We start from the raw sequence: 22,752 nt of genomic DNA, 5'->3' as shown, positions 1-22,752 counted from the left end.
CCCTCTTGCCATTTCTCTAACATCGACGACATCAGTAACAACAATAATTACAACAACAATAAAAAAACAAGGGCAACAAAAGGGAAAATAAATATTTTTTAAAAATTTGCAATGTTTCTAAGTAAAAATAAGCTCTGGGGGCTGGGAGGTAGCGCACCTGGTTGAGCGCACATGTTACAATGCACAAGGACCCAGGTTCAAGACCCAGATCCCCACTTACAAGGAGAAAGATTTGCAACTGGTCAAGCAGGGTTGTAGGTGTCTCTCTCTCTAACTATGGAACATTTAACGAATTTGCATGTCATCCTTGTGCAGGGGCCATGCTAGCATCTGTATCACTCCAATTTTAGTATATGTGCTGCTGAAGTGATATTCTTTCTCTCTCTCTCCTTCCTTCTCGATTTATGGCTGTGTCTATCCAACAAATAAGGATAATATTTTAAGTTTTTTTTTCCCTCCAGGGTTATCACTGGGGCTTGGTGTCTGCAGTATGAATCCACTGCTTGTGGAGGCCATTTTCCCCCATTTTGTTGTTGTTGTTGCTGTTCTTGTTATTGGTGAATAGGAAAGAGAGAAATCGAGAGGAGGGGGAGAGGAAAATAGAAACCTGCAGACCTGCTTCACAGCTTGTGAAGTGGCCCCCCTACAGTGCACACACTTAGTCTTAACTCACTGTGCTATCACCACCACCCCCCACTAAAATTTTTTTTCTAAAAGAAAAAAAAAAAAGCTCTGAAGATATAAGCATGCACAAACATATAAATTCTATTTAGGAGGAATTCTCTACACAGCTGTATATGTATTATTCTGCATTAACATTAGTTATTTCTATATTTAGGTCAAGGTCATTCAAGAGGCTTTTTTAGTTGGCTCCTTATTCCATAATGTTAATAGCTCTTGAAACACAGATCCAAGCTCAATAAATCACCTTATGTGATAGTTCTGCCAGACATTCTCCAAACGTCTCAAGTCTTCTCATAAAAAACAAAACACTGTATAAGGGTCAGGGAGCCAGCTAAGGAGTAGTGCATGGGTCCTATTATGTGAAAGGTTCCATGTTTGATCTCCAGCACCAGCAGTCAAAAGACAGGCCTAGGGGGTGACACAGTGGATACAGCACTGGACTCACAAGCATAAGATAATGAGTTCAACCCCTGGCATCAAATGTAACACAGTGATACTCTGGTTGTCCTCTCACTCTCCTTAAAAATTCATAATTTAAAAAATATATATTGCAGGGGGGGTTAGATAGTATAATGGTTATGTGAAGAAACTCTCATGCCTGAGGCACCATAGTCTCCCACACCACCATAAGCCTGAGTTGAGCATATTACATCAAATATAACAAAGTACTTCGGAGCACCTATATGGGAATAGGGCATGCTGTTATAAATATAAAATAAACAGGCATATTCTACAGTGCACTAGGCATAAAATATACATTTTTAAGTCTTTCTATAATCAAAACTAGACAAAGAATAAACTAAACCTTTCACTACATACCTGCAAGGGCACAAAGCTTCCACCACAAAACTTAAAAATTCAATTGACTAGCAAACAAAAGAGTCCAAAAGAAAGAAATCAATATAAGCATAGGGGCCCAGGCGGTGGAGTACCTGGTTAAGGGCACGTATCACCATGCTCAAGAACCTAGATTCAAGCCCCTGCTCCCCACATGTAGGGGGGGATGCTTTACAAGCTGTAATGCAGGGTCTCTAGGTGTCTGTCTGTCGCTCCCCCCCCCCCCCAAATTCTGTCTTGTCAAATAAAATAGAAAGGAAAAAAATGACTTCCAGAAGAGGTGGATTCATAGTGCCAACCTGAACCCCAGCGATAATCCTGGTGGCAATAAGAAAAATTAATTAATTTTAAAAATAAGTAAAATATACAACTGAGCCAGGCTCTTTATACATATTATCCCACTAACTCCCCCAACCAGTACAGTGACATAGGTCTTAAATTACATGTTTAAAAAAGTTGCAGTGAGGTGTCTAAAGCAGCTGGTCCAAAGTTAAGCTTTCTCAGATTCCAAGGTTCATGCTCATGCTCTCTCCAAACTGCAGACCACATTTCAATACACTTAGGAACTAACATACCAACACATTTTTCTTCTTTCTCAATTTGTTAATAATAAACAAACAAAAAAGTAGAAACAATACAAGTAAAAAGAAAGGTAAAAGTGTGGGGGAATAGTTCCAACTGCTTAAGAGGAATACTTAGAAAATTACAGGTGGGAGGGCAAGGGTAGATAACATAATGGTTATGCAAAGAGGCTGTCATGCCTGAAGCTCTGAAGTCCCAGGTTCAATCTCCCCATACTACCATAAACCAGAGCTGAAGAGTTCTCCAGTTAAAAAAAAAAAAAAAAAAAAAAATTACAGGTGGGTAAACAAACCCTTTTCTATAAAGGATCACTACGTATATATTGTCTAAGTACATATATACACATCAGATCAAGCATAAATGCATGCACTCTAAGATTTAAGAGATGAGCATTTTAAGTAGCAAGAACAAAGTGTACAAAAATTCTGAGGGGGTGAGGGGGTTGAAGCAGTAACAGATTAAGAGGAAAAAAAGTCAACATGGCAAGAGTCAAAGACCAAGAGGAAATCAGGTAGAAGAATGAAGCAGGCAGAAACTGTATCAGAGTTTGAAGTCTAAAATAAATGGAGTGCCACTAGCTTTATACATTTTTCAATTTAAGTTTTATTTACTTATGAGAAAAACAGGAAGAGAGAGAAGAGAACCAGAGCATCACTTATGAACATGCTGCCGGGGAATGAACTCAGGACCTCATACTTAAGTGGAAAAAAAAAAAATCTCAGAGTTACTTAAAAAAAGAGAGAGAGAAAGATTTTAGTTCGTGGTCTAGGATCCTAAAAGGGTCACCAGAATCCCCAGATCACACTGAGAAGTAATGCTTGAGTACTAGAATATAAGTAATCACACTGAGAAACCAGTTCAAGGCAACCAAGGTGGCTTTAATCAAAGACAGACAACAGCAAATGTGGAGCAACTGGACTTCTCTCAAGTTTCTAATGGGGATTTAAAATCATACAGCCACTTTGGAAAAATAGCACAGCAGTTCCTTAAATGTAAAAATACCATGTGACTCAGTAATTCCACTCAGTGGCAAATACTCCCTCAAAATGGAAATTTATGTACACACAAAAATGTATGTGAGCATTCAAAGAAACATCAATCGTAACAGTAAACTGGTCCAACATGTTTATCAACTGATAAAAAGATAAAACATGGTATGCATACATAGGGAATATTATTCAGCAATAAATATTGGGTGGTGGGAAAAGTCATGACATTTTTGCACAGAAATATACATCATGACTTCTCCATTAGCCCAGTAAAAATAGTGAGATGTGCTTGAAAACATTATACCAAGTGAAATAATAATCAGAAGTTTTCAAAGTATGGGATGTAAAATATATTTAGCTCACTTCAAATTAGTCCGACTGATAAAATGTGCACTTAACCAGGTGCACTGTTCAGTTTCCCAAATCAATCCAACTGGAAAGGTCCAATTCTATTCAATAAAATTTCTTATGTCTAAGAATGTTAATACTCTCCAAAGCCCCCAGTGATTAAGTGATAAAGATATTTTCTGAAGCTGGATTACATATCACTTGAGTGTTTCACCTAACTATGTATCAGTGGTTTTACAACTAAGGGACCAAACTGTTACAATTATATGGAAGCTTCCCTTCACTATCTGCATTAATTTTAATCACACTCACATACCACGTTCATCTGCCTTAGAAATTCTTGAAGAGGGGCTGGATACTGTCACACCCGATTGAGCGCACATGTTACAATGTGCAAGGACCTGGGTTTGAGCCCCCAGTCCCCACCTGCAGGGGGAAAGTTTTACAAGTGGTGAATCAGTGTTGCAGGTGTCTCTCTCCCTATCATCCCCTTCCCTCTCAATTTCTGACAGTCTCTATCCAATAAACAAGTAAAGATAATTAAAAAAAAAAAAACTTTAAAGACATACATACACAAAGACTTCATGGCATTATAAATTATAAGACCCAGGGGCTGGTGGTGCTGCACCTAGTTAAGTGCACGTTACAATGTATAAAGACCCAAGGTTCAAGCTTCAGGTCCCCACCTGCAGGAGGAAAGCTTTGCAAGTGGTGAAGCAGTGCTGCAGGTGTATCTCTCTCACCCCTCTCAATTACTGTCTCTACCTAATAAATAAACACTTATTGAGTGGGAGACAGATATCATAATGGTTATGCAAAAGACTCTCATTCCTGAAGCTCCAAAGTCTCAGGTTCAATCCCCTGCATCACCACTGTTCAAACCAGACCAAAGCAGTGCTCTGGCAAAATAATAGTAACAACTTATTGAAAGAAAACTTAAAATTAAAGAGAATAGGATTTATCTGGTTGAAGGTTATTTTCAATTATCATTCTGGAGGTCTCTTATTTATCTTATCTTCTTTACCTCCAAGATAAGTAAAAATATAAATTTAAATTGCTCTGCCATCTGCACAGCCCAGGTTGGAGCCTGGTATCCACATTATTGAGGGGTAGACTGTTACACTGTTTTCTTCCTCTTGCCCCCTCTTTATCTGGAAAAGTCAGTCTACTAAACTGAAGACCCAGAGATGATACCTCCCTCCTCCCCCACAAATAAAAAGAAACTTTATGATCTCATTTTCTCCTTTTTTTAAAAAAAAAAATTGCAGTAAGCTATGAGCTGTGCAGATGGCAGAGCAATTTAAATTTAAATTGGTTTATGGTGCTGACAAGGATTAAACCCGAGACCTTAAAGCTGCAGGCATGAAACTCTGCTGTATAACCATTGTACTATCTCCCCAGACCCTAAAAATGAATTTAAAGGACCAAGTATTTCCCAATTTGTAGGTGAATTTCTGATATAAATCTTTGTCACTGAGTTTATTTTAATAATAGCAGGTGATTTATAAGAAATCATTTAAATCAAAATCTTTTAATAGAATCTAAATCACAAAATGACCTATCTTTAGTAGAACTTTACAAATCATTTGAAAAATCTTTTAAGCACGTCCTTTTTTTTTTTTTTTGATCATCAAGATTATCACTGGGGCTCAGTGTCTACAAGACTACTCCATTTCTGCAAAAAAAAAAAAAAAAATTTTTTTGAGAGTGGGTGAGACACAGAGAAGAGATACTTGCAGCACTGCTCCTCATGAAGCCTCTCCCTTGAAGATGGGGACAGGAGCATGAACCAGGTCCTCTCATATTAACATGTGAACCACAACTAGGCCTTTTTGTTTCTTTTAACAGAGTCCATAGATAGTTCAACTTGTCTTCAGGTTCTTGGAGGGAGCAGCAGTGAGCTTCGATTCTTACTGTCTCCTGCCTCAATAGAAAGTATTCAGCAAGGGGCCGGGCGGTGGTGCACCAGGTTAAGTACATATAGTATAAGGCGCAAGGATCCTGGTTCAAACCCACGGCTCCTCACCTGCAGTGGGGTCACTTCACAAGTGGTAAAGCAGGTCTGCAGGTGTCTCTGTCTCTCTCTACCTTCCTCTCCCCTCAATTTCTGTCTTATGTCCTATACAAAAAAAAAAAAAAAAAGTACTCAACAAAAATAAAAACTACAATGCAATCAAAATCTCCAGTGTGGGGAAGATAGTAAAAGGGTTACACAAGACTTTCATATGCCTGGGGCTGTCAAGTCCCAGGTTCACTCACCAGCACCTGAGCTGATCAGTGCTCTAATCTTTCTCTCTTTCATTAAAATAAAAATATAACGATATCACTATTAAAAAAAATATCTTGTATGCTCAGGCAGATAGCATAATGGTTCCGCAAAAAAATTTCAGGATGGAGGGTAGATAGCATAATAGTTATGCAAAGAGACTCTCATGTCTGTGGCTCCAAATCCCCAGGTTCAGTTACCCACACCAACCATAAACCAGAGCTGAACAGTGCTCTGGTATTTAAATAAATAAAATAAAAAACTTCAGAAGACTTTCATGGGGCTGGGTGGTGGCGCACCCGGTTGAGCACACACTACAATGTGCAAGACCCTGAGTTTCAGCCCCCGTCCCCACCTGCAGGAGAAAGCTTTCTAAGTGGTTAAACAGTGTTGCAAGTGCCTGTATTTCCGCATACCCTCAGTTTCTTGCTCTCTCTATCCAATAAATATTTTAAAAGTCTTGAAAAAAAAAAAAAGATGTTCACTTTAACTATTAAATTTTCTACTTTGGTTAAATTTTCTACTGTGGTCCGGGAGGTAGCGCAGTGATAAAGCTTTGGATTCTCAAGCATGAGGTCCTGAGTTCGATCCCCAGCAGCACATGTGCCAGAGTGATGTCTGGTTCTTTCTCTCTCCTCCTATCTTTCTCATTAATAAATAAATAAAATCTTAAAAAGAAAAGAGAGAAATAAAGAAAAAGACTATGCCCTGGTTAAGTGCTTACGTTGTGCCAGGACCAAGGTTCAAAGCCCCTGGTCTCCACTTGCAGACAGAAAGCTTCATAAGTGGTGAAGCAGAGCTGTGGATATCTTTCTCTTTCCTTCTTATCTCCCTCTCAATTTCTCTCTGTCTCTATCCAATAATAAGTAAATAAATAACATTATTTTTTTAAAAAAGTAAAAGATATTGCACAGAACTGAGAAATCTAATGTACCTGAAAATCTATTGTACTTCAACTATGTTGTTGTATACCTATATATGTATAACTGTATTCCTAAAATCTTATGTTTTAAATCAAGTTTAAAATTTTAAAATACTAATTTCACCATCACAAAAACAAGTACATAGAAGGTTTTCCTCCTATTTATAAAATTCAGACTCATAGTACTTTACAGTAAGTGCTGAGGGTAGCTAGTATAGTGGAGACGGAAACTGGGTAACACAGAAGAAAACTCAAGGGGTTCAAGAAGATAGCTTACAGGGGCCAGGTGGTGGAGCACCTGGTTAAGTGCTCATATTACAGAGCAGAAGTACCCAGGTTCAAGTCCCTGGCCCCCACCTGCAGGGGGGAAGCTTCACAAGTGGTGAAGCAGGACTGCAAGTGTCTCTCTCCCTCTCTATCTCCCCTCTTGATTTGCCTCTATCCGATAAATAAAGCAAACATAATAAAAAAAAATTAAAAAAAATAAGATAGCTATATTGTGGTCCAGGGAGTGGGGCAGTGGATAAAGCACTGGACTCTTGGGCAGGGGTAGATAGCATAATGGTTATGCAAAGTGATTCTCATGCCTGAGGCTCCAAAGTCCCAGGTTCAATCCCCTGCACCACCACAAGCCAGAGCTGAGCAGTGCTCTGGTAAAAAAAAAAAAAAAAAAAAAAAGCACTGGACTCTCAAGCATGAGGTCCTGAGTTCATGTTCAATCCCCAGCAGCACATGTACCAGACTGATGTCTGGTTCTTTTTCTCTCTTTCTCATGAATAAGTAAATAAAGTGTTGTTTTTCTTAAAAAAAAGATAGCTATGTAATCCAGTAGTAAAGCCAAAATTAAAAGACTGTGACACTATCTAACCTTACCAAGAATGTGGAGCAACAGAAACTTCCATAAGCCATCAGCAAAACTATGAAGTGATAAAAGCTCTTTTTAGACCGTTTATTATAAAATCAAATATATAAATATCCTATGACCTAACCATCCATTGTACTTCTAAATATTTAACACAAAAGACAGAAGCCTTGACACAACAACAAAAATTTACAAAAATGTTCATAGCAACTAACTGGAAACACACCAGTGATTCTATACAGGGGAATGGATAACTTAAGGAATATTGATACCATGAAAAATACCGTAACAACAAAAAAAATCATCAAAATCATGCTGAAGAACAACAAAAATTTACCCCAGACAATACAATGATGGACTGGGGAAATAGCATAATCCTTATGCAAAATTCTCATCTTGGCACTGAGGTCCCAGGTTCAATACCCAGCACAACCATAAGCCAGAGCTGTGTGCAGTTCTCTTGTGTGTCTTCTCTCATTAAAATAAAATAAATAACATTACTTCATGAAAACCAATCTATGAAGGAAAAGAAATTCAAAATAGTGGTTCATGGGGGGGGGGTTGGAAAACAAAGGGATCTAATCAACTATAAAGCTCTAAATCTTGATTAAGCTTTGAAATACAGGTGGGATGGCAACCGTATGCATTTCAACTGATGCTTACTTTCAAAAAGTTAGCAAACAACCTGAATATAGGTAGGATGCACACGTTAAGAATAAGGTGCATTAATTGTTTCTTTGAAATGCACTCCAAAAGACAATGAACAGCTAAACTGTGTGAGGGGATAAAGACAGCAAAGTGCTAACTGTAGGTAACAGAATGAGTATACACTGCACAATTCTTTCAACTTTTCTGTGCATAAAATGTCTAATGCTGGCGGTGGTGGTTAACGTTGGGAGGGTGAGGGCACAGAACTTAGGCGGTGGGTGCAGTCTGGAACTGTACCCGGTAATCTGACAATCCTGTAAACCACTATTAATCACAAATAAAAAATGGCTTTGGGGGAGTAGTCTAATGCTGGGAAATAACGATGTTTAAAAGCGAACAGAACACAAAAACACGGTTCAGCAGGTGGTCTGAGTTTCTCAGCTAATGCTACACAGTACTGTTGCACAAAACCACCACCTTTTGGGATAATATAAACCGATAAATACCCAATCATTTACTGTCTCCTTGGGGAAACTCACAGGAACATCGCGAGAATCGTTCCCTCAAAAACTATTCACATTGAAACCTGTTAGATCAATTCAAAATCACTAAAAAAAACAAAAAAAACTGGGAAGGAACCAACAACAAATCAATTCCTTGGTATCATAGAGATTTAGAACTACAAACGGTATTATTTCTGAACGGATTTCACCTAGTTATTTGGGGATGTTTTGCATTAACTCCAATTTTGCCCTCTTTTACTGGACTGTAGCCACTAAAGCTGAATAACGTAGCCATCCACCCTCCCTTATAAAAATCAAACAAAACCTATCCAACGATTGGCAATTAAGAGATGCCAAACACTCGAAAAGAGAAAACAAAACAGCAAGTCATCAATGAATGAGAGTCATTCACCCTTCTCTATAAGCCTAGGACTCTTCCTTCGTGGCGAAAAAAATTTCTACGTCATACTCAAGCTTTTATTTAAAAAAAAAAAAAAAAAGACGAAGATGAGAAGATTTAGGCTCAAACGCAGAACTAAAATGCCCACGTGTTCCTCTCCCCCCATCCACCTTAACCCGCAGGCAAGTAAAACAATGAGCAAACCCCCCACACACACGCACACCCCCCACCAACACCTTTTCTTTTTTTTGGTTTTGTTTTTGTTTTTAAACTGACGGACAAAACCGCAGAGCAGGCGATAGAAACCCCCGCCCGCCCGGAGCCCCGAGTGCGTTTCCTTTGTGAGAAGCCCGAGGGAGGTGGCCGGAGGGAGCGGGGAGCCGGAGTCCCCACCCCGGGGTGGGGGGCCCCGGGGCGGGAGGAAGGTGCAGAGGGAAGCGGCGTCGCCAGCGCGTCCCACAAGCAGGCCGCGCGGCCCCGCCACAAACCCCTGCGGTGTCCCAAGCAGCAAACCCACAAAGTTGGCTGTGATCTCCTTAGGGGTGGGGCCCCTCGGGGACGTGGCCCGGAGCCCTCCGGGGGGACGACCCGGTCCAGCGGGGCCCCTTCCAAAACCGTCCCCCGCGGCCGCCCCGGCCCCGGCCCCGGCCCCGGCCCCTCACCTGCTGGACCGAGCTGTTCTCGGGCACAGCGAACTCCTCCTTCTCCTTCGGGGTCTTCACGGTGACTTTCATGATCTTGGGTTCCGCGGAGGCAGCGGCCGCGGGGGCGCCGGCGCCTTCGGCCGCGGCGGCGCTGTCCTGGGAGCTCGGAGGGCCGCTGCTTTCACCACTCTCGGCCATGGCGGCGGTGACTCAGGCGCGCAGGAGAGAGAGAGAGAGAGAGAGAGAGAAAGAGAGAGAGAGAGAGAGAAAAGAAGGAGGAGGAGGAGGAGGAGGAGGGAGAGAGAGGGAGAGAGAGAGGGAGACAGAAAAAGAGAGAACGAGGGCGAGCGCGCCCGGAAAGCCAGAACCGGCCGGCCCGGGCAGGGAAGAATCCAGGCCACGCCGCTTCGGTGGCAACTGGCGCAGTGCCGCCCAGGCGGGCGAGGGACCGTGGAGCTCGGTGTGGGCTCCGGCGCAGGCCCCGGTCCGGCGCTCGCTGGCCGCCGAGTGTTCAGACGCCGCTGGGTCGCAGCGACATCCGCAGCCGCAGCCGCTTCCTCCTGCCCGCCCCTCCCCCCACGTCCCTCCGCCGGCGCCGCGCGGGGCACGCCGGGTAATGCGGCTACGCCGAGTCATCCTCGGATGGTGCCTCTTGGCGCTCCTGCTGCTTTTCTCTCCCTCTTCCGCCCCATTGCCCAAAGTGTAGAGGAAACCAAGTGAAAGACAAAAAGTGAGATGGGCAGGAGGCAGCAGGTCAGTTTATTTTATCCCGTTGTCTTCCAAAGATAAGACTCAGGGGTTGCGGGGGGCGGGGGGGAGTGTAATGGCGCACTGTGATGACGTCGCGGCGAGCGAATTTACTAGAAAAGGGGGCTCGACACTTGGCGCCGCGCCTGCGCCTGCGCGCGGACGCTCCAGGTAGTTTCCTTCCCCACCCCCTTCCCTCCACTGCCGCCTGGCTCGGGCTCACCTACTCAGCAGCGTCACGCTCACTTCCGGGACTTGATTATCGAGGCCCAGTGGGAGGAGGGTCCCGTATCAATAAATAACAACTGGGAATTTTGTTGGCTTTTTTTAAAAACATATTTTATTTTTGCCTAGATGGGAAACTTGGCATTCTAACTGCTGGTGCGCGGAAATAAAGATTGGTGTTTACGAAGAGGAAAATGGGGACGCCATTGGCCGCCCTGCGCAAACCCGCTGACAGCGCGGGGCTCCCCGCCCTCAGCTCACCTGGCTTTGGTCAGGCGGAGAGGCCACCTGTGCCGACAGCCCTGCCCTAGCACCCCCGAAATCTCTGAGTACCCCCTCTTCCAAAACAGGGTACCCCATGGGGTGTCCACCCACATGTAACATAGGCAGCCGCTGCGATTCAGACTTCACGGGGCATTAAAGATAGCTGACCACGAATTATTTTCAGTGTTACAGGGGTACAAGTAGGAAAGGAAGTTCATCATTCTTCTGACACTGTCTTAACAATGTTATCGCTCCCATTTGAGGATCATTTGCAAGGAATCTGCAGCTCTGGACCTTAGCTGTATTTAGTCAGTCTTGTGCAAATGTAAATCCTGACAGCCAACTGTGACCCAGATAAGCGAAAACAAACATTCAGTAATTTTGCTTTTTAATCCATCCAGTTCTGTTCTGTGAATAAAGGCCCTTTCATATAAATAGCAGAACCCCTTCGGAATTTGGGCCTGAGATCACATTTTGAAAATAGAAATGGCAGGGTACGTACACATCACTGCTATCAGCAATTTTTTTTTTCTGGCAACATCATTTAATAACTTGAAATCACACAAAATGCTCAACTGAAGTATCTATCATCAGGCAACCATTTATTTATAAACCTGCACTTAGAGAATTGCTGTAATTATCTGTCTATCCTAATTTCTTTAAAAAATATGCTTCTGTTTTAAAAATATGCGTGTGCCACAATTTATGAAGTCACATTTTATCTGTAAGGTCAGTTTAGGACTAGGAAGATAGCATACTGGTTATACAGAAAGACTTTCATGTCCAAGACTCTTTTGAGTTCCCAAGTTCAGTCTTCCACATCACATACATTGTGTAAGTATTCACTAAGTGGTACTTTAAAAAGAAATAATTTAAGAAACCAGAGGAAAAAGGGGAGGTGTCTAAATCAGCTATCCCCAAACTTTCTGGCAATACCATATATAACTATATAGCCTTTGGGGGTCAGACATCCTCTTTCTCAATTAGCTCTGCCCTTGTAGCACTCAGAAAAACAGACAGTACATGCATAAATAAGCATATCTGTGTTCCAGTAAAACTTAAGAAACAAGTGGGGCTGGGTGGTGGCGCACCTGGTTGAGCGCACACGTTACAGTGCACAAGGACCCAGGTTTGAGCCCCCACCAGTCCCCACCTGCAGGGGGAAAGCTTCACAAGCAGTGAAGCAGTGTTGCAGGTGTCTCTCTGTGTATACGTCTTATCTCCCCTTACCCTCTCAATTTCTGGCTCTCTCCATCCGGTAAACAAAGATAATAAAAATTTTAAAAAATAATAAATAAGTACAGGAGCTGATTTAGCCCTCTGGGTCTAGATGTCTATTTTCTTCTGAATTATTTTTCTCTATTAAATGGTCAATCTGCAGAAAAAACACAAGAGCATGTTTTATTCATATAAACATTAACTGGACACAATTTTTTTCCTTGTATAAAGTATGTTGCAGGTACAAAGTGTTATTTTTTAATTTTTTTAATTTATTCTTTTGTTGCCCTTGTTTTATTGTTGTAGTTATTGTTTTCGTTGTTGTTGGATAGGACAGAGAGAAATGGAGAGAGGAGGGGAAGACAGAGAGGGGGAGAGAAAGATAAACACCTGCAGACCTGCTTCACCGCCTGTGGAGTGACTCCCCTGCAGGTGGGGAGCTAGAGGCTCGAACCGGGATCCTTAATCAGGTCCTTGTGCTTTGCTCCATGTGTGCTTACCCACTGTGCTACCACCCGACTCCTGAAAGTGTTTAGTTTTTTAAAGTTATTTTTTGTATTATCTTTATTGACTGGATAGAGGCAGCCAGAAATCAAGAGGGGAGGGGGAGAAAGGGAGAGAGAGACAGACACCTGCAGCCCTGCTTCACCATTTGTGAAGCTTTCCCCCTGCAGGTGGGGACTGGGGACTCCCTGGGTCCTTTTGCACTGTAATGTGCACTTAAGTAGGTGCGCCACCACCCGGCCAGACTTAATAGTTTCTGTCCTCAGAAAAATGACAGATGTGGGCAGAGGTAGATGGCATAGTGGTTATGCAAACAGACTCTCATGCCTGAAGTCCCAGGTTCAATCCCCCACACCACCATAAGCCAAAGTTGAGCAGTGCTCTGGTTAAATAATTTGATTAAATTTTAAAAATTAGAGGCTAGATGACAGGAAGGAAGGTGGGATAGAGGCAGATATGACTCCCTACCTTCATAACTCTTTAAAAAGGGGGCTGGTGTGGTGCAGGCAGTAGTGTACCTGGTTAGGCATTCACACTACAGTGCACATGTTCAAACCCCTGGTCCCCATCTGCAGGGGGAAAGCTTCACAAGTGGTGAAGCAGGGCTGCAGGTGTCTCCCTCTCTAAATTTCTTTTTAAAAAAATACTTTTTAATTAATTTATTATTGGATAGAGACAGACAGAAATTGAGAGGGGAGGGGGATATAGAGAGGGAGATAGACAGACATCTGCAGCCCTGCTTCACCACTCATGAAGCCTTCCCCCTGCAGATGGGGACCAGGGGCTTGAACCTGGGTCCTTGTGCATTGCACTGTGTACGCTTAACCAAGTGCGCCACCACCTGGCCCCTCCCTCTCTAAATTTCTATTTCCATCTAGTAAATAAAATATTTTTAAAAAACAAGCTTTGATTTATAGTATTTGACAATGCCCTTTATGTAAATATTTGCAAAATGGTAAATCTTAGGCTACAAATATGAAGCTAGCTGGCTCACAAAATTCCAGAAATGTTAGTCCTCATAAACCAGTATGAAACAACTCTAAATTCATTTACAGGTCCCAGTGTTCAAGCTATAAGAGATTATTCACATGGTAGAATTCTTCCTTGACAAAATGAGTCTGTCAGTATAATCAGTCATGAATTTACTGCAAACTTTCATCCTATATCCAGGAACATGGGTAACTTCAATGCAAAATATTTATCAAGGACCAGCAAGATAGCTCATTTGGAGAATGTAAAAAAGTAATTTGCCGTGGTCCGGGAGGTGGCACAGTGGTAAAGCTTTGGACTCTCAAGCATGAGGTTCCGAGTTTGATCCCCGGCAGCATATGTGCCAGAGTGATGTCTGGTTCTTTCTCTCTCCTATCTTTCTCATAAATAAAATCTTTAAAATATAATAATAATTTGTCATGCCCAGCCCCCACTGCACTAAGGTCCCCACACACCCAGCTTCCCAGCTTCAGTATGTGTTCTCTTTCCCCTTCTATCTGAAAAAATCGACCCAGGGCAGTAAAGCCCTGACTACAACAAAAACAAAACAACAAAGCATATGTCAAATAAGTGATGTAAACAGCATGCATTCTTCACATTCCTCCCCTACTCAAAATCCACCTTAACCTTACCACAATCTGTAAAAATAAAGCCCAAGATTCTTAACAAGGAATTTAAGGCCTTCCACAACTAACCCCTGACCTGTCTTTCAAACTTCACTTACATTTCTCTTTATGAGTAACACCCATTACCATCAAACGTATTTATTACCATCCAGTACATTACACTTTTTTCATGGTGCTCTCTACTATGTGCCCATTATTTCTGACTACTGTCTGAAACTGCCCTTTAAGAACCTAAGCCAGGCTGAAGGATAGATAGCTTAATGGTTATGCAAAGAGACTCTCATGCCGGAGGCTTCAAAGTCCCAGGCTCAATCCCACCACCACCACAACTGTAAGCCAGAGCTGACCAGTGCTCTGGTAAAAATAAATAAATAAACAAAAAATAAATAAAATATCCTAAACCAGGGGTTGGGTGGTAGCATATGGCATAAAGCACGAGGACAGGTGCAAGGACCCCAGTTGGAGCCCCTGGCTCCCCACCTGTAGGAGGGTCGCTTCACAAGCGGTGAAGCAGGTCTGCAGGTATCTTTCTCTCCCCCTCTTGTCTTCCCCTACCCTCTCAGTTTCTCTCTGTCCTATCCAACAATGATGACAACATCAATAACAATAATAACCACAACAAGGATAAAACAAGGGCAATAAAAAGGGAAAGAATAGCCTCCAGGACAGACTGGGAGTATGGACCGACCAGTCAACGTCCATGTTCAGCGGGGAAGCAATTACAGAAGCCAGACCTTCCACCTTCTGCACCCCACAATGACCCTGGGTCCATGCTCCCAGAGGGATAGAGAATGGGAAAGCTAATAGGAGGGGGTGGGATATGGAGACTGGGTGGTGAGAATTGTGTGGAGTTGTACCCCTTCTACCCTATGGTTTTGTTAATTTATCCTTTCTTAAATAAAAAATAAAAAAATAAAACAATAATCGATCTTTAACTGCCAGTAAATCATGATATCTTGTATTGTGTAGAACTGTCTTGTGTAATCTTGTATTGTGTAGAGCTGCTTGCTTTCTGTATAAATCTTGGAGACTCAGATTTTGTCTGAGTGTCTTTGGCACGGTCCTCCCTACTCCAAAAACAAAAAAGAATAGCCTCCAGGAGCAGTGGATTCATGGTGCAGGCACCGAGCCCCAGCAATAACCCTGGAGGCCAAAAATAAATAAATAATAATAAAAAGAACCTAAGCCAACATCATTTTTTCTTCTGACATTATTATTTGTACATTTCATGTAACAATTTATCTGTGATGGGGCTGAGCAGTGGCACACCTGGTAGAGAACACATGCTACAGTGCTGAAGGACTCAAGTTCAAACCCCCTGCCCCCACCTGTAGGGGGTAACTTCACAATGGTAAAACTACTGCAGGTTTTCTCTCTCTCCATCTGTCTTTCTCTCTCTCCTCTCCCTCTTTTTTTTTTTTTTGTAAAGGAAAGGCATTTTTATTATTTTTTTAAATATTTTTATATTTACTTGATAGACAGCCAGAAATTGAGAAGGAATGGGGAGATAAGGAGAAAAACAGAGAGACACCTGCAGTACTGCTTCACCACTTACAAAGCTTTCCTTCTGCAGGTGGGGACCAGGGGTTCAAACCCAGTTCCTTGGACATCCTCACATGTGCGCTCAACCAGGTGTGCCACCACTTGGCCCCATTATTATTTTTTTAAACCACAGCACTTCTCATTTCTGGCTTATGGTGGTGCAGGGGATTGAACCTGGGACTTTAGAGCCTTAGGCACGAGAATCTCTTTGCATAACCATTATGTTATCTACTTCCACCCCAGGTTTCTCTATCTCTATCCCTCTCAATTTCTGTCTCTATCTAAAAATAATAAAAATATATTTTATTTATTTTATTTATTCCCTTTGTTGCCCTTGTTGTTTTATTGTTGTAGTTATTATTGTTGTTGTTGGATAGGACAGAGAGAAATGGAGAGAGGGAGGGGAAGACAGAGAGGAGGAGAGAAAGATAGACACCTGCAGACCTGCTTCACCGCCTGTGAAGTGACTCTCCTGCAGATGGGGAGCCGGGGCTCAAACCGGGATCCTTATGCCAGTCCTTGTGCTTTGCGCCACCTGCGCTTAACCCTCTGCTCTACAGCCCGACTCCCAATAAAAATATTTTTTAAAATGTATCAGTGATGACATAGTTTTCCTTGTATACAACTATTTTTCTTGCTACAGGTTTAGTTCACACCCTTATTAACTCTGGCCTAGATTAACAGCAGTAACTTCTTACAGAGTCTGCCACCTCAAAGTCTAACCTCTGTAGTCCAGAGCTTAGGAACATTCCAGAAATACCTCTAGAGCTACTTCAGGCTCAAAGGGAATGAGGTTCAGTATGTTTCTGAGACTTGGGACTGGGTCAGAATGGAGATAAGGTGGTGTTTATTTGCCAGCTAGAACTTTAGACCAACAAGTGAAATTTTCTAATAGGTCTACAGCTACCACAAACTGCTGGACAAGGATTTTTCAGCTGTGCCAGGCACTGTCTGACACAAACAGTGAGAGAGCCAGTAGTGCAAAAGGCAGATGTCGCAAACTTCTCCAAAAAATATGTGCCTGGCTCCTACTTTCTTCTACTCCTCTCCTTTCCACTTTTCACTGAGTAATTATACATTCACGAATTTGCAAAAAATAATATAGTCTCATTTGTCCTTCCTGTTTGTCCGAACATGGTGACATCTTAACCTGTGATTGCATAATGTCAAACTAGGAAGCTGACATATTAACTAGGCTACAGACCTTAGATATGTAATCATTACATTATTATTTTTTTTTGCTTTTTAAAATTTTTCATATGTTTTATAGAACAGAGAGAAATTGAGAGGATTGGGAGAGGGACAGAGACCTGCAGCACCGCTTTACCTCTTGTGAGGCTTGCCCCCTGCAGGAAGGGACCAGGTGCTTGAACCAGAGTCCTTGTGTATAGTAATGTGAAGCAAGTATCTACCTTTCTCTCTCCCTTTATATCTCCCTCTCCCCTCTCAATTTCTATCTGTCCTATCAAATAACTAAAAAATAAAATAAAAATAAGAAAGGAAAAATGACCACTAGCTAGGAGCAGTGGATTCACTGTGCAGGTACCTGGTGGCAACACAGTAAAATAAAAATAAAGTATATGAACCTTGCAAGAGGAGGTGATGGATACCATGTCAGAAATTTATTTATTTTAGCTGATTTTTGAAGTGACTGGATGGCTGCTTCTACACTTAATACCAAATGCCTGAGGGCTGTAAAGAACATGCAAGTTCCATGAGTGTCTTGGCCATTAGTCCACTGTTGATTTTGGAAGAAAAAAAAAAAGTATCATTGTCAAGATCACAGATGGGCCAAGAAAAAAGGGGGGGCACAGATCAGTTTATGGGTCACAGTGATGTGTCTGAGTCAGATGACTGCAATAGACCTGCCAAAATGTCAACACATCAGTGAGGTGGCACCAGGTGAAGCCTAAGAGCAGGTCAAAAGTCCAGTGTAATCAATATGCCAGGACAGGGCAGGAGGCACACTCATGCAACTTTGCCTCATTCATTGTGAGGCAAGTGAGTCACCTCTTGTCAGGAGTCCAAGTCTGGCATAGAGTGATAGCCTCTGCTCAGAAAGATTTCTCTGCTCTGTGCCCAGTCTGTGGGGCAATCGAGTGGAATGGTGGAGACAGGCAGCAGTAGTGCAAGCAGGGCAGCACTGTCTCCATCTGCAATTTGTCTCGTCAGTCTCAACTCAGGGGGGCCCCACCATGAATGTCTACATGACAGTCATATGGTTGGGCCAGCAACCATGATTTTATTACCATGATTTGTGTTATCCAGAATGAGGAGTGTTTTCACTCTGCCAATCTGTAGTTTTCCAAGTGAGAACCAAAGAGGACAGTGGCAACAGCCCAAGAATCAATAACATTTATCAAGGCTTTTCAAGTAGACTCTTGGCCAGAGATAAGAAATTAGCCTTGAAGGGGTTGACCATGTCCATTTTGGAGGTACTGAGAATGAACATCCCCAGCAGCTCTGAGAACTGTCAGGTTTCAGTGCCACCAAACCATCAGTGAATTAGATCCAGGCATTTAGCAGAAATGGAACAGAGGGCTTCATTGAGGCCATGGCTTTATTTCTGGCAGAAAAATCCAAGAGTGGAAGGGAGAGGAGAAAAATCCAAGAGTGGAAGGGAGAGGAAATCTTCTCCAAAGAGTAAGAGGAATAAGAGATACTTTTTTTTTTACCATACCCCTGCTCAGCTCTGGCTTATGGTGATGCAGGGGGTTGAATTTGGGACTTAAGAGCCTTAGGGATGGTTAGCTATAAGCTAAGATGCCACTTGGGTCAGAGCTTCAGTAAGATTCTATATTAGTAAGGTGTTATATTCTTGGATGTGCCATCTCCATTTGACAAGCAGGCTGATTGTGCCTTTCCACATATATGGATGGACATTCTGTCCAAGATGACTTACTCCAAAATGAGAGAATGTGACACAGAGTCACAGGCCTCAGCCAGTCATGCAGCTTCAATAAGATTTTGGTAACACAAAAACAGTTTTTGAAAAGAAGGGTATATTTGGTAGCAGTGGAAGGGAAGCTATGAATCCAAAGGCCAAGTGGCACCTCCAGATAATGCTGCCTCCCTTTCGTCAGTTCTAATTGGCAAATCATCAGTCCTGCAGAGCAAATATGGAGCAGCAAAAGTACTATAGTCCACATGCAACTCTTCCCAATCAGAAATGTTAATTACTCTTGAACTTTTTATTTTTTCATCATTTTTTATTTCTTTATTGGGGAATTAATGTTTTACATTCAACAGTAAATACAATAGTTTGTACATGCATAACATTCCCCAATTTACTCTTGTACTTAAATTTCACTTTACTCTTTTGATATTTGTTTTTCTCTTTTCTATTTAATTTTTTATATTTATTTATTTTCCCTTTTGTTGCCCTTGTTGTTTATCATTGTTGTTGGATAGGACAGAGAGAAATGGAGAGAGGAGGGGAAGACAGAGAGGGGGAGAGATAGATACCTGCAGACCTGCTCCACCGCCTGTGAAGTGACTCCCCTGCAGGTGGGGAGCTGGGGCTCGAACCAGGATCCTTACGCCTGTCCTTGCGCTTCATGCCAAGTGCACTTAACCCGCTGCACTACCGCTGAACTCCCCTTTTTTAATTTTTTTTTAACCAGAGCACTGTTCAGCTCTGGCTTATGGTGGTGCAGAGGACTGAACCTGGGACTTTGGAGCTTCAGGCATGAGAGTCTACTTGTATAACCATTATGCTATCTACCCTCTGCCCCCCCCTTTTTGTATTATTTTTATTCATTGGATAGAGACAGAAAGCGAGAATGAAGGGGGTGATAAGGCAACAGAGAGACAGACATCTGCAACACTGCTTTTCCACTCAAAAAGCTTTCCCCCTGCAGGTAGGGACTGAGGGCTCAAACCCAGGTCCTTGCACATTGTAACATGTGCACTCAATCAGGTGGGCCACCACCTGGCCCATTTACTTTTATTGCCACCAGGGTTATTGCTGGGGCTAGATGCCTGCATATGAATCCACTGCTCCCAACAGCTGCCAACCCCCACCCCCTTTCTTTTTGTTCTTTTCATGGATAAGACAGAGAAATTGAGAGGGAGAGGGCTGTAGACAGGGAAAAAGAGACAATTGCAGCACTGCTCACAGAGCTTCCCTCCACGGCAGGTGGGGACCAGGGGCTCCAACTCAGATCCTTGCACAGTTACTTGTGCACTCAGTGGAGTATGCCAGCACTTGGTCCCAGTCCTATATTTTAAGTGATTTTTAAATCAGATATTATACTTTCCATTTGTATAAATTCTATTTTATACTTATTTATTTATGAGAAAGATAGGAGAGAGAGAAAGAACCAGATATCACTCTGGCACGTGGGCTGCCGGGGATTGAACTCATGCTTGTGAGTCCAGTGCTTTATCCACTGTGCCACCTCCCGGATCACAATTTTTTTTATTAATGATTTAATAATGATTGACAGAATTGTATAAGAGGGGTATAATTCCATACAATTCCCACCACCAGTGTTCCAAATGCTCTCCCCTCCATTGGAAGTTTCCCTATTCTTTGTCCCTCTGGGAATATGGACCAAAGATCTTGATGGGGAGCAGAAGGTTGAAGTTCTGGCTCCTGTAATTGCTTCTCTGCTGGACATGGGCATTGACAGGTCAATCCATACCTTTCTATTTGGATTTTTTATGTCTTCATTTTTCCCCCATGTGTTCACATTTTCCTTTGAATAAACATACTTTTATGCTATTTTAGCGTTTCATTTTTTTTTCCTCCAGGGTTATTGCTGGGGCTCGGTGCCTGCACCACGAATCCACTGCTGCTGGAGACTACTTTCCCCCCCTTTTTGTTGCCTTTATTGCTTTATTGTTGTTGTGGTTATTATTATTGTTGTTATTAATGTCATTGTTGCCAGATAGGACAGAGAGAAATGGAGAGAGGAAGGGAAGACAGAGGGGGGAAAAGGAAGACCTGCAGACCTGCTTCACCCACTTGTGAAGTGACTCCCCTGCAGGTGGGGAGCCTGGGGCTCAAACTGGGACCCTTACGCTGGTCCTTGTGCTTCGTGCCATGTGAGCTTAACCCGCTTTGCTATCGCCCAACACCTGTTTTTAGCATTTCTGTTACTAGTTCCAACACCTCAGCCATGTTGAGTCTGATCAGAATTACCAATTCTCTTTCTCCTCTTTTATTTGACAGGATAGAGAGAGACTGAGGAGGGGAAAATAGACAAAGAGGGTGGTGGTGGGGAGACATACAGTATTGTTTCATCTTGTGAAACCCCCTCCCCCTGCAGGTGAGGACAAGGGGCTTGATCAAAGCTGGGTTCTTGAACTTTGTAACTGGTACTATCTACCAGGTGCACCACCACCTAGCCCCCAACATTCTGGTTTTGAGTCATTTAATGAACAAATGTGATGATACAGTCTTGATAACAAGCATGACCTGAATTTTGGGACTAAGTGGCTTTCTAGTTTAAAGACTAAGAGACAAAGCAGATCCAAGATATTCCCCAAAGAAGGTAACCACAGTATTCTATCACCAAAGTGTTTTGTTTCAATTAATTAATGAATGGAACGTAAACCAGAATTTTCAAAGTAATTATAAGTCAAAGACATACTAACTCCAGACTGACTATTTTTTTTAAAGAATTTATTTATTTATTCATGAGAGAGATAGGAGAAGAGAAAGAACCAGACATCACTCTGGCACGTGTGCTGCCGGAGATTGAACTCATGCTTGAGAGTCCAGTGCTTTATCCACTGCGCCACCTCCCGGACCACCAGACTGACTATTAAGTCAATGTGGATGACTAGTGCCCACTGCTCATGAGCTGACAGAATCCTCAGAGTTAACAGCTGGTGTAAGGACTCTTTCATAGGCTCCCTATTTTTGCGTCATGTGCGCTTAACCTGCTGCGCTACTGCCCAACTCCCCTGACTCCCTATTTTTATACAGCTGCCAAGTGTTAGACTTCCCCTAGAAGAACATCTGTAAATTTATACGTCTAACAAGAGACACCCCCCCCCCCAAAAAAAAAAGGCTGCCAAATAGGGCCTTAGGGAAGTGCAGTGATCTGAAACTGGTAAATTGGGTTGAACTCAACTATAATATTGTGTTAGCAGCTAATGTGCTAAAATGGAATTTGGAAAATAAATACTATCAGCAACTCACATCCCTGCCCCATTCCTGCTAGCCTTGCCCTTAAGGAAAAGAAGAGTGTGCTGGTGAAGGAGTAAGATAGCTCAGTGGTAGAGCATACAGAGTCCCAGGTTCAATGTTCAATCCCCTACACCAGCGCTTGCTCTCTCTCACGCCACCCCCCCGCACCTTCTCTTCCTCTCTCTCTTAGACAAATATTAAAAATAAAATAATAAACACTATGGTAACTTGGGGCTGGGTGGTGGCACAACTGGTTAAGCACATATGTTGAGGTCCAGGAGATGGCACAGTGGATAAAGCACTGGACTCTCAAACATGAGGTCCCAAGTTCAATCCCTGACAGCACAAGTACCAGAGTAATGTCTGGTTCTGTCTCTTTCTCATTAATAGACAAATCTTTAAAAACAAAAAACAAAAACACATGTTACAGTGCACAAGGATCTAGGTTCAAGCCCCTGGTCCCCACCTGCAGGGGAAAAGCTTCACCAGTGATGAAGCATGGCTACAGTTGTCTCTCTCCTTCCTCTCCCCCCTTTTAAATCTTTATTATCTTTATTTATTGGATAGAGACAGTGAGGAATCAAGAGGATAGGGAGAGAGAAAGAAAAACACTTACAACACTGCTTCATCACTTGCAAAGCTTTTCCCCTGCAGGTGGGAACTGGGGGCTCAAACACAGGTCTTGAGCATTGTAACGTGCTCAACCAGGTGCACCACTATCCAGCCCCACTCCTCTCTCTCTTCTCTTGCACCTGAACTGAGAATCATACCCCTAGTCCTCTCTCTCTTGTCTGTCTCCCCATTCCCTCTCC

General features: G+C 42.6%; 1 protein-coding gene, 1 long non-coding RNA gene and 1 pseudogene across 3 annotated transcripts in view; 1 reads left to right on the top strand and 2 right to left on the bottom strand.

The window, feature by feature from the left end:
- UBQLN1 (ubiquilin 1) overlaps nt 1-9,989 on the bottom strand; it is a 41,525-nt gene extending 31,536 nt beyond the window's left edge. The window contains exon 1 of one of the 2 annotated variants that reach the window (XM_060199508.1): nt 9,704-9,989. In XM_060199508.1, the coding sequence (XP_060055491.1) occupies nt 9,704-9,883 (180 nt within the window). In that variant the 5' untranslated portion in view covers nt 9,884-9,989. Of the gene's footprint in view, nt 1-3,756; nt 3,781-9,703 lie in introns of those variants that run through there. The other variant, XM_060199509.1, reaches the window with a different exon arrangement.
- On the bottom strand, nt 271-370 carry LOC132541068 (U6 spliceosomal RNA; annotated as a pseudogene).
- Nucleotides 9,990-10,302: 313 nt separating the features above from the next.
- LOC132540869 (uncharacterized) lies at nt 10,303-12,313 on the top strand. The gene is made up of 2 exons (XR_009551999.1): nt 10,303-10,438; nt 10,787-12,313. It is a non-coding gene; the product is annotated as an uncharacterized LOC132540869 (long non-coding RNA).
- Nucleotides 12,314-22,752: the final 10,439 nt, after the last annotated feature.

Source organism: Erinaceus europaeus, chromosome 10 (assembly GCF_950295315.1).
Source record: "Erinaceus europaeus chromosome 10, mEriEur2.1, whole genome shotgun sequence".
In the NCBI taxonomy this organism is placed as follows: domain Eukaryota; kingdom Metazoa; phylum Chordata; class Mammalia; order Eulipotyphla; family Erinaceidae; genus Erinaceus; species Erinaceus europaeus.
This window is presented reverse-complemented; position numbering and strand designations above follow the sequence as displayed.